Below are 12763 nucleotides of genomic sequence, written 5' to 3'. Positions count from 1 at the left end.
TTCTTTATCCCTGAAGGTATTTTAGTTGTTGTTTATTCCCTGACATGAACATGAACAATATGGAAAATGTCAGTTTAGTTAGAGCCAATTTATTTTGTTTTCTTAAATCAATTTTTCATAATTCTCCTGCATTACTCTCATTTCTTTTATTTTTGCAAGACAAATACTTTAGATAATTATTATGTGTCTGAGGTCTGATTTGAACTCAGGTCCTCCTGACTCCAAGGCTGATGCTCAATCCCCTGCACCACCTAGCTGCCCTCTCATTTCTTTTCTCAATTTTTCTTCTTCTTTTCTTCTTTGTTTTTTTAAAATCCTTTTAGAGTTCCTCCAAGAGGTCTTTTTAGATTTGAAACCAATTCACTATACCATTTGAGCTTCACATGTAAGCATCTTGGGCCCTACTTTGCTCATCTGAGATTGCATTTTTAATTGTCCCTATCAAAATAGTATCTTTCTATGGTTAGCACTCTTTTGAGGTTTTTTGCTCATTTTGATGGTTGGGGCTTCTGGGGCAGGTGGGTATAGTCCCAAGCTTTTTGTGCTGGGGGGGCGGTGGGGGCGGGGCTAGGGCTCTGATCCCTGGCTTTCTGCTCTGGCATCTCAGGTGCTTACTGTTTACTCCCTGTGCTAGGAAAACAACCAATTCCTGCTTGCTGCACCAGTTTTCCCAGGCTTGAACTCTGCCTCCTGAACTGGGTTAGGATGTTCACTGCTGCCCTGTTGTACCATTGACTTGCTAAGCCAGCAACTGTGTTGTGGTTAAGAGCCTCCTGCTGGTTTCCCAGTTCTCCCATCTACCTTGGGCTGCACTCCCCTTTTAGTCATGTTAAACAGACCTTTTCTGAAGTTTCTCCAAGTTATCTTGAACTGAAAAAAAAATAACTCTGAGGGTTTTTTTGGTGATTTCTGTCAGTTTAGAATGTTAACCTTAATTTTCTTAAACTAAAAATGAAATAACAAAGTTAGTTTAATAAATGAAGTTTAATTCTCTAGGATCTTACCAAACACACAGGTGGATGGCATTCTAGCAAACCAACATTTTCATAAAATTTGAGGGACAATTTATACAGAATCCACAAAAGTCATAAAACTTTTGGCAGTCAACCAATCAGGCCACATATCTGCATGTCATTGATTACTTTGATGATTATCTAACCCATTCAGAGGTTTGAGCCTGTGTCAAAACTGACAAGATCTGATTTTCTCCAGGATTACTGTCTCCTCTTTACCAAAGATTAAAAAAAGATAAGAGTTCATCTCTTGTCTAGATAACCAGAGCAGTTTTTCCTATCTTCTCAGGATGGCCTTCCATCTGTTTGTTATATAAAACTTGGAAGTCAACCCTGAGATGCAAATGAGAGAAGGGCTGCAATTTCACAGACAGAACTTTTCCCTCAGATCTATCTTAAAGAACAGACCCTGGGGGGGGGGGGGGGGGGGGCAGAGGTAAACATCCTGAAACCTACAATCTTCAATTGAAGGTTGATAGAATAACTTTTAATCAGAACTATAGAGATCAAAAAATGTTAATAAACTCTTAAAGGATATTGGATTAGACAAGAGATTTCATTTAAAGTTATTTTGGAGAAAAGCTCTGGGAGCATCCTGACTTTATGACACCCTCTTGGCTCCACTCAGGAAGTTCGCACAGTGGCATTTCTTGATGAGAAAAGACAAAAATTGCAGTATGTTGATCTAACCATACATTTCCCTGGGGCAAAGCACCACCTGTCTTGTCCACCCTCAGAAACATGTGGCACAGGAGTGTAGATAAACAGATGTCACAAGAATGCAGCTCATGACAAATTTACATTTTCTTACCCTTGGTCATGAGTAGGCCTGTATGAATGATCAGAACTTTTAACAATGCTAATCATGGAGACAATGCTGCTGCTTCACCTTCAAGTAATTCAACCTCTTTACCTGCCAAGTAAGTACTTCTGGGTAACTTCCATATTCCTTATCTCTCTTATTAACCTATGCCTATTGTCTGCCCTGTTGTCTGCCAAATATTTATGGATCCTGGTTTTCCAGAGACAGACTGATATTTGACAATCCACACAAAATGACTGTTCTTAATATTACTCCTGGTCAAGAAGTGAAATGTTCTGTTTGATTTGAAATAATTTACATTATTGATTATATATATATATATATATATATATATATATATAGTGAGAAAAAACAATATGTAAAAAAATACTTTTTTTAGCTTTATATTTAGGCCTGTGCCTCAAGATAACATAAAATTTTTATAATTGCTAACTTTAATTTGTTCTAAAAGTCTGCCCCAGGACCTAACTGTGGCAAGGAGGTGACCACAAATGAGTTCTTAATGACTATGCCAACTAATCACAAGATTTGGCAAGGGCCTTTAAACCTGGAAAGAAATAATGTATGAGTTAAGTGATGTCTTATTATGTCTATTAGCTAAGTACAGAGACTTCCATCACTAAATTAGCTTCAGGAATATGGTTCCTTATTAAGTCATAGATTAAGAGGAAAACTCAACTGATTTGGATAACTGGAAATACATGCAAAGCACTTTACATATACAGTTAAACCAACCACACCACAACTTTTTCCATTGTTGTTTTCACTATATCATGGATCAGTTTTTTGGAGTTTTGTAAAAACCATAGACAAGAGGTGAAGGCCATCAGATAACACAGAAAAAGTTTAGAAACTCAAATGCATAAAGTATAGGTATAGTATTATATTATATCAGCATATTTTATCTTTTAATGCCATCATAATTCAGACTATTTTTCTAAAATGAAGGGAGGGCCAAAAAATTTTACATGGATTTTCCAGATTGCAGGAGGGTCACACTCCTCTCCTTGTTATGTGGAAGGAATAACTGTTTATTTTATTTGTTACTCAAAATAACTTTTGAGGAAAGCAAATAGTGAAGGTATTGTCCTTGATTTGTAGTGACAGAGCTCTGGAACATTAAGCAAATTGTCTATGGTTCCATAGCTAGTAAGTGTCAAAGATGGGATGAAATCACATATCTCTAGAATACTGAAATATTTTTAAATGTAGACTATAATAATTAATTTAAAATAATTCTAAAACTTAAAAGAGAATAAAATTCAGGGGACAATCTAAAATCCATTCTTATTTTTAATTTTGTTGCAGGAAGGACTAATACTAAGTGAGATGGTGGTATGGACAGAAACAGAGGTCTATCTTGGATATTCTGACTTAAAATTTAAGAGAATATTCAGCACTGTGGAGTTCTTGGAGACTTGGAAATTTGCAATAACATTTATCCCATCTTTATCTGTCCACCGTGTTACTTATACCTCAGATCCAACTGGAGTTGCTTTTATGCTTTCTTTAAAGATAGAGTTGACATTTGAGAATTTACTGCTTTTAGTGTTCTATGATGAGGACACAGCTAAATGGACACAACAAGATTATGCATTGCTTTACCCTAAAGATAAAAAATTGAATGCACTATTCATGTTTTCAGCATTGCCAAATTTTGTAATATGGGATGATGAGACTGTCAACTATAGCTACCAGAATTTTTCAAATAATGGAATGCTGATGACATATCATGGAAATAGTCACCTACCAGCCATAGCAAAGAATAGCCGCATTCATCAAGTTTTTATAGGTTAAGTATTTTTATCTTGGGGGAAGAAGTAAATTAATGATTTTATTAGGCAAACCCTAAGAACTTTCTTATGAAATGGTTATTATTTTTCAAGGTAATTATAATCATCTATTTATGACAACCAAAATGTCAGTAAGATTGATATTTTCTCTATTTTTTAAAAATAGAATTAAAAGTCTTAAGTGTGAGACAAATTTTCCAACTATAAGAAGACACAGTAAAGATCAATATAAAGGACTTAAGGTCAAAATCTTTGCTTCTTACATGGGAAAATGTCTTTGCTAAGGTAAATTGAAAGAGCATACATAGGTGTTGAGTTGAATTAGATGGGATGATCCTAAAAAATAAAATTAAGTAGAGAAAAGTAAAATGAAGCAATTGTTTCATTCAAACAAGTTGTGACTGGGACAGCAAGAATGGCTAGAGGACTGGTAGTGCTAGAACCTTTCTTATCAAAACTGGGATAAAGAAAGATTCTTTATCTTTCAATATACTTCAATGTACTGAGAAATAAGAAGATGAATGATAGGAAAAGGGAGGGATTCTCAGAAAAGAATGCAGATAAAGAAATGAGTACAAAAAAGTAAAATAAGGGTACTGACTGTTAGAAGGCTGTGTAGATCAAGAAATAGAAGGGTAGGGGCAGCTAGGTGGTACAGCCCTGGAGTCAGGAGGACCTGAGTTCAAATCCAGCCTCAGACACTTAATAATTACCTAGTCCTGTGGCCTTGGGCAAGCTACTTAACCCCATTGCCTTGCAAAAAAAACTAAAAAAAAAAAGAAATAGAAGGGTAAAGGGATAGGATAAGGTTGAGGCTCTTAGAAGGATTATATTCACCTTCAGAGAACTGATAATTTATAATAATAACTAAATTTCTTTTATTTCTTCTTGAATTGTTATGAATTCTTTTTCAATTTAGTGCAAAAATTGAGCATTTTATTTTTCAAAAAAACTAGGTATTTGATTAATTTGTCAGTTCATTGTTGTATAAGGTTTTTGTTTTTAATTTTATTAATCTCTTTAATTTTTTTTTTTTAGATTTTTCAAGGCAATGGGGTTAAGTGGCTTGCCCAAGGCCACATGGCTAGGTAATTATTAAGTGTCTGAGGTCAAATTTGAACCCAGGTCCTCCTGACTCCAAGGCTGATGCTCTATTCACGGCACCACCTAGCCACCCCAATCTCTTTAATTTTTAATATTTCTATAATGTTTAATTGAGTACTTTTAGCTATTGTACCCACTTGTTGATCAAAGTATTTAGATATCTTCCTCTAAGAATTTTCATTAGCTATGCCTCATAACTGTTAGTATCATGTCTCAAAATTGTCATTTTATTTAATGAAATTTTCAATTTTCTTTCTTCAATATGTTCTTACATCCCCTTAATAATTATGTAATTTAGTTTCCAGTTACTTTTTTCATTTTTCTTCAAAGGCCCTTTAATGAATATAATTTTATTGCATCACAATCATCAGTAATGCTTAATCTTTATGCTTTTCTGCATTTTTTTGATGATGATGCCCTTCTGTAATTGTTCATCTGCCATTGTTCTGGATGGATTGGCTAGATTTGTTGTTGAATGGTCACATATTTTTTTCTTAAAACAACATTATTGAATTTGGTAGAGCAAAACACCATTTCAGAAGGTTTCCTTCAACAAGGTTTTTCACTTTGTTATGTCAAAATACACTTTTCAAAGATCATAAATGTTTGACAACCCTTTTTATTAATATGGAGAGATGTATAAAATAGGAATTCATGGATTTGGTAAAGGGATTTGCTATCATTATATCAGATATCCCAGAAAAGAGTGCAAATGGAAAATGAATCCTATATAGATGGTAAGGTTACCTAGATAATGCCCTGTAAAAGACACTGTGCTGATAGAATCAATTATTGTTTATTTATGGCACCTATGGATGCCCAAATATATGTGTATGTTGTGTACATACACATATGACAAAGAAAATACATGTCTTAACACTTTGCAAACTTAAATGCCTTGAAACCAGAACTGAATAGAAAAATGACCTGAAACAATGATCCAACTTTTAACAGTATTATTATAGTTATAGGGCTGGTGGGTGGTACAGTGGATAGGGTACATCTTCCTGAGTTCAAATCTGGCTTCAGACACTTAGTAGCTCTGTGACCCTAACAAGCCATTTAAACCTGTTTGCCTCAGTTTCCTCATGTGTAAAATGAGCTGGAGAAGAAAATGGCAAACTACTTCTATGTCTTTGTCAAGGAAACCCAAATGGGATCATAAAGACTCAAAAATGACTTAACAACAAATTAGGGTTTGCTATATTACTATAAGTCATAGCACATCATAGTGTCTGAAAAATTCAAGTTTTGCCAACCTGGCTAATAGGCCACCTGTAGGCTACAACATTTACCATCAAAGTATCACACAAAAGTTGCAGTATAAATAAAGCATGTCATGTCGCCAAAGAGCTGTAAGATCAGGAAAGAATTGTTTCTTCTAAGAAGTTATAATTCCACTCCCTGTAGGAAGAACTTTAAACCTATTACAAAGCTTCTAAATTTCAGGGGTTCTTTTCTTTTCCTCTTGAGCATTCATCTACCCTCCAGTCTAATGATGCAGGTTAGGACATTCCCCTGGATCCTTTAATCTGTTTTTTTTTTTCTTTTAAGCATATTTTCCATTTTTTTTCCAGAAACACTCTATTCTCCTTGGTGAACTAGAGAGAAATGTATTCCTCCTGACGTTTCACCATGTCTAGGAAAGAAATCAAGGTTTACTTCGAACATAAATACTAGCAGAAGTATATATCACTAAAATATTCCCCCCCCAACACTCCATACTTTATGGAACTTGTATCATCAATTCTTACTAGCTTGTTTTACTACCTTACTTAGCCTCTTAATACCTTGTCTCATTGCTGTAACTAATTATCTTTTTATTTGTACTATTTATTGTATAAGGATCTGTTGCTCAGGACTCCTGGACAAGTTTTAATTTATAATGAATTTTCCCTCTTTTCACTCTAAGGCCTTTTTTCCCTGATGTAATCAAAAGCTGCCTTCAGTTGTTATCTTTGAGATTCTAAGTAAAAATTCAACTTCTGATTCACCTCTCCTCTCCTTTTGCTCCAAATTTTTGCTCCAGATTTCCAAAACCTATTCACACTATGCCTATTATTTTTCACACTTTTTGATTACTAAATAATATTGAATAAATTATCATCCCAAAATAATTTCCAATCTTTGTCTTTTTACCTATTTACAGAATCACAAGTTTCAGAATAGGAGGGGATAATTATAATCTTAATATCCAACCTATACATGAAAGAAATTTCTACTATACCTGACAAGTGACTTTCCATCCTCTTGTTAAAGATCACCAATAAAAGGAAACACATAACATGTCAAGAGGTTTTGAACAGTTCTAATTTGTCACAAATTTTTTTCCTGACATCAAGTGTAAATATTTCTTTTGCAATTCAATGATATTAATAATGATGATAATAGATTTCAAGGTTTGAAACACTTTATCTACATTATCTCAGTTGCTACAACAACCCTGAGAAATTGGTAATATTACCTCCATTTTACTAATGAGGCAATCAACTGATACCCTAGGCAGGATTTGAACTTTCTCAGTTCCAAGACTAGCACTCTAGCTATCATGCTTCCTGTAGTATTTTCTGAATGTGACAAGATTACAGCCATTTTTTTCCCTTCCTTTTGGAGCAAAATACGTCTGCTTCTCCTTTCAATTGATAATCTCTCAAATAGTTGAACCACAATCATGTCTCCACTGAATCTTCTCTCTTCTCCAGGCCACTTTTCACTTCCTCCAATTGATCCCCATATAACAAAAACCTTCACCATCCTGGTTGATCTCCTCTGGACATTCTTCAGTTTATTAATATCCTTTTTCAACTGTGATACACATAATAGAACACAATACTCCTGCAAGCAGTTCTATGTAAGTGAGAATAAGATCAGTAATAGAATGTCTTTGAGTTAATTCTTCTACCTTGGAAAGGATAAAGTGATTATTAAGGCAAGTCAAGAAATTATTAGTTGCTCTGCTTCAGTCTGTAAGCCCTAGCAGATGTCCAGCTAATTCAAAAGCCACATCATGACTAGCTCTGTGCTAGCTGATGATCCAATTACTCATCTATTTCTGTGTAAATGGTCTACTGCATACTCAAATGACAAAATTACTGTTTTACCCTCCTTTGACATTTCATCTAAATGATCTCTGTCTTGCTTTCCCCTTCTGAGTTTCTTGATATGGGTATACCCTACTTAATATGCAATGCTACCCCACTAATCCTCTTTTATTATCCTATTTCTTATGATTAAGGTATATTCATACAGAGATAAATGTTAAGGGGCAGTTATGTTGCTCAGTGGATAAAGCACTAGCACTGAAATCAGGAGGACCCAAATTCAAATCTAGACCTGGACACTTAATAATTATGTGATCTTGGCTATGTGACCTTGGCAAGTCAATTAACCCCAGTACCTTGCAAAAACAAGAAAGTCACATGTTAGTCGCTGATATAATCTCACTGATAGCTGTGAGGTCAAATTTTCCTCCTTGCATTAAGGACCTCAAATCTCCTTTTATCACCTAAATTCTTACAGAAATCTTTGAAATCAAGGATTTTTTTTTACTGTTTTCTTAATTGAATTTTTTTCCCTTCTCTGAACATGTAGGTATTTCAACTATTTTCTTCCCCCTTTTTCTTCCTCCTTGCTACTTTCTATTTTACCCAACTTGATGGATATACTTGACACTTTTCTCACCCCACCCACCCACATCCCTTTCAGTTTTCCCCATCCCTACAATCTGTACCTTTCCCTTACTCCATTGGATCGAAACATTCTAATAAATGGAAGAAAATAGAAGGGAATTATAAATGCTTCTGCTGACAACTTTACAACAAGCATGATAATGATCAAGGACTAAATGGCAATACTCAGGAAGGGAAAGAGAGGTGGTATACCTCTTTCAGGATTAGGACAATACATTAATAGTGCATGCTGAATGTGAAGAGGAGATTACAGCCCTTACTATATAACAACTTCTCACATTTGACTCCTTGCTACTGCTGCAGAAAATTCATCTCTTTGGTGAATGGGAAACCTACCTTGGCTTTGTGTTATCCCAACTGTCCAAATTTATTTGAAGTTTTTCAATTGATTATCAGCTTAATACTCAACAGATTAAATGAAGATGTTACCTGACCATTACTATTTTTTCAAAAGAAATTTTATTATTAGTTTTGTGACCTTGAGATGTTTTGTCTTATAGCATTTGGGGGAAAGGATTTAACAAAATTATGCTTAGTAAAAGCAATTGAATTGGAAATTATAAACAAGTTAACAAGGGAGAAATTTTAGGGAACATATTAAGAAGGCATAAATAGTAGGAAAAGCTACTAAAGAAAAGAATGAGGAAGTTTAAAGGTAGAAAAAAGTTAAAAAAAGAAGAAGGAAGCAAATTGGGCAGTGGATTTAAAAAAAAATTGGCTATATTACTAAATCTCTTCCTAGAATCTTTCCAAAATAGAATCAAAAAAGAATCATTGAACAAAGTTAACTATGCTGTTGAATGTTTCAAGAAAATAGTATGATTTTTTTACTATATGCATGAAAGATAACTTCATATAGAAGAATCCCCTAAGCAGTATTTTATATTACTAAGTCATATATTTTCTTACAGTCAACACACAATAAACATAGTGGTTGTTCTGTCACAATCAATTATAAAAATGATGTGATCTGCTATAGAAAATCATTTCCCAGTGTCTAAATATTCCCTTTTCATACTTTCAATGAAGTTATCTTTGATACACATGTGAATCATTTTATAATAAAGATGAAAGAGTAGACATGTAGGTCAATAATTCTTGGGAGTTTAGGTATTGTCTATGACTTTGGTACCCTTCCTCTATTAAAGAAAATAAGGAGTAAGGAAGGAATAATCAGTTCTATTAATAAGACTGAACATGTTGAGTATAAAGGGACATTCAAAATGGAAAAAAGCAAAAGGTTTTATTATCTAATTCAAGGAAATACTTTTTAAAATATGTACACACAAAGGAATAAAACTGGAAAAATTCTAACTTAATTTCTCTCTCTTTTTCAGATTATTTCGGGAATGGCGTGATAAAAATGTACAATAATATAATGCTGTATTTCAAACTCCACATTACAGATGTAGCATTGCTACATCAATGGGCTCATGAAAGTGACAGTACTTTAATTTTAATTAACCCTACTGGGGAACTATTTCTTGTGAATCTTAACTATGGCATTGCACAAAATTCAGAATATCCATTAATGCTGGAGTTATTTAGTTCAACTTTTAAAGAACAGCCTGTTTGTCCATATATGTTGTTTGAGACAAGTATTTATTTCAGCAATATCTATTTGGACAAGAGGGATGAACTGACATTTTGGACTCAAGTGGTCTATATGGAGAATCTTGGTGTAGAAGCTATTGTGGAACTCTATGGACCAAAAGTATTAAAGGAGAAGAGACAAGTTGACTATGAAATAGCTTTGGGAATCTGCACTAAAAATCTGGTAATTTAAATCAATATGTTTTAAATATCTATCCTTTTATTCCTTCAAATAGAAATTTTTGATTTAATATTATTGTTTAAAATTTTGCAGAAATATAAATTTGAGTAGTTTGAGAAACATGTCATTTTTCCACTTATGCATTCAACAAATTTCATAAATAATATTGTGGTAAGCATCACACATACCTATGATACCCATCCACCATATTCACTCCTACTCACATACTCTTGAACAAAGCCACAAAATCATGTTAGGTCCACTTCAAGTTTGTTACATAATCTTTCCTGGACCCTCACTGTAACAAGGAAATTCTTTTATACTCTTCAGTTCACTATCCCAAGTGTAAGACTGTAATTGCATGATATATTCTTTACCACAACAGTCCTTTCGTATTTTTTATCCTTCCTCAAATGCCCCACAACTTCTTTTCCTCACTTCCTACCTCCTGTGTTTTGGTAAAAATTATTACTGTCAATCACCAAATCAATATGAAAAGATGGATTTTGTTTATACTGTAAATACATTATATACAATATAGTGTCAATTTTACAATGTAGATTTTATTTACACTCAGAGAGCAAGCTCATCTATATGAAAAAAAGTCAGAAAATCCAAAACATCTGCTTCAAGAAACTTATATAGAATGTAAATATGAAAGTAGCATAGAAAAATGAACTTTTACAGAAATCAGGAAAGGAAAATTATAGTTATATTTGGGGAAACCGGTAACAAAAAGATATTAACATCTGTCCACTACTTAAAACAGGAGTTTTAATTCTTCAGGTGTGCAGAAATAATATCTGGAAGTTAAAATATTGTCCTCTTCTTATCCCAGGGGTTAAAATAGGAGTTAAAATAGTGTTCTTTTCTTATTCCAGAGGTGGAAAGAAGCCAGAGTCAGAAATTGTCTTACCAGAGAACAAAGGCACAATAGAGTTGGGAGAGGAACACAAAGGCCAATTTGGCTAGATGGGAGAGTGCATGAAGAGACGTGTAGTGTAAATTAATCCTGGAAGTATAGGTTGGCATGGGTTGTAAAGGGCTTAAGCGCCAATTGGAAGAGTTTGTATTTGTTCCACAAGATGATATGAAGCCAGGGTAAGACCCTTCCTCTTAAAGGTATACACATTTGTAACTTAAAGTACAAAATAGAATATAAGCGCATAAGAGAGTTTTGAATGAGGTAATAGTTTTTAATTTAAAAAAGACCTCAGAAGTCATCTAATTGAATCCATATTTGAATGGTAATCTCCATTACCACATCCTGACAACTGTTAGGGTTCTAGTTGAATGTTAAAAATCTTGCCGTGTTGTGGGGATAATAATTAGCATTATCAGTCAGCCAATGACTGGAGTGATTAGGCAGGAGGCTGCCCTCTTTACTATCCTTAATAATCTTGTAATTAGCAGCTGTCATTTGGGGATGGAGTAGCAGGAAGAAGCATAGCAAGCTCTTTCAACATACATATACACACCAACCCAAACTCCTCCAAACAGATTTACAAAATATACCAACCAAATTGTGTTCAGATAGGGAAAATAACAAAAAATTAGAATGAGTCAGTTTTTCCCACCCAGCACAGAAAAGAGAGATAGAGCTATGTGTGGAAACTGGAAATGAGATGAGACCAGTGTGGGATATAGAGAATTCCAACACTAGGAGAAGCTATGCACCAGGATGAGAAAAGGTTTCAGATCCAAAATAAAGGTACTTAAATTTATTGGGAATGCAGGAACAGGTGCCAAATGACAGCTTTGTCATTCACTACCTGGTTCCAGGTCACAGATCTGTGGAAGACTGACAAGGGAGTCTGTATCTATGGTGACATTCCAGGGTAAGTAATGTAGGAATATATATACAAACATGCTGAAGCAAACAGTATGCCTCATAACCCACAAGAAAACTAGATTCTTAGTTTCTCCAGTCCAGCCTAAAACTTGCAAGACAATAATCAGGGCAGGAATGTAAAAATGAAAGGGAAGTGTACAGTCCTGTAACTAGAAACCAGCAGAGCTTTCTAGCAAGAAAGTCATAATGATAGTGTAAATATCCAGCAGCAGTCTACTGAATCTCCAAACTGAGCAAGTCCACAATCCTGCTGGTCAAACACAAACCCATGATAAGAAGCAAAGCTAAAATGGGATAGGGGAAGCACTGGAAGCTTTCAGATGATAAATCAATACCCCTAAGTAAGCAACAGTGGAAGCAGGCTAGACATTGCCTCTGGACATATGCAGAACCTGCCTCTAGCATAATCTAAAAGTAAGTTTAAAGAAATGAGCAAAGAAAAAAGACTACCTTGGGAGCACTGAATACTTGCATATTCCTACTCTAAGCTATTTCCAAGATGCTAGAATAGCATAAAATGGCAGCGGACATTCTTTCCAAAAGTTCACAGAAGGGGGCAGCTAAGTAGCATAGACCAGCCCTGGAGGACCTGAGTTCAAATTCAGCCTCATGACACTTAGTACTTACTTAGCTCCTTAACCCCATTGCTTTGCAAAAACAAAAACAAAACTAAGTTCACAGAGCCCAGTCCTAAAACTGCAGAACAGATCACTGA

At 34.6% G+C, this 12763-nt stretch overlaps 1 protein-coding gene across 4 annotated transcripts in view; it reads left to right on the top strand.

Annotated features, from left to right (window-relative positions):
* LOC141513237 (cation channel sperm-associated auxiliary subunit epsilon-like) overlaps positions 1-12763 on the top strand; it is a 139258-nt gene that overhangs the window by 70373 nt on the left and 56122 nt on the right. For all 4 annotated transcript variants that reach the window (XM_074222861.1, XM_074222860.1, XM_074222863.1 and 1 more), the window contains 2 exons: positions 3145-3628; positions 9760-10199. In XM_074222861.1, coding sequence (XP_074078962.1) covers positions 3145-3628; positions 9760-10199 — 924 coding nt within the window. The remainder of the gene's footprint in view (positions 1-3144; positions 3629-9759; positions 10200-12763) is intronic.

This window comes from Macrotis lagotis, chromosome 2 (assembly GCF_037893015.1).
Source record: "Macrotis lagotis isolate mMagLag1 chromosome 2, bilby.v1.9.chrom.fasta, whole genome shotgun sequence".
Lineage (NCBI taxonomy): Eukaryota > Metazoa > Chordata > Mammalia > Peramelemorphia > Peramelidae > Macrotis > Macrotis lagotis.
The sequence above is the reverse complement of the archived record's forward strand: the minus strand, read 5'-3'. Positions and strand labels throughout refer to the sequence as shown.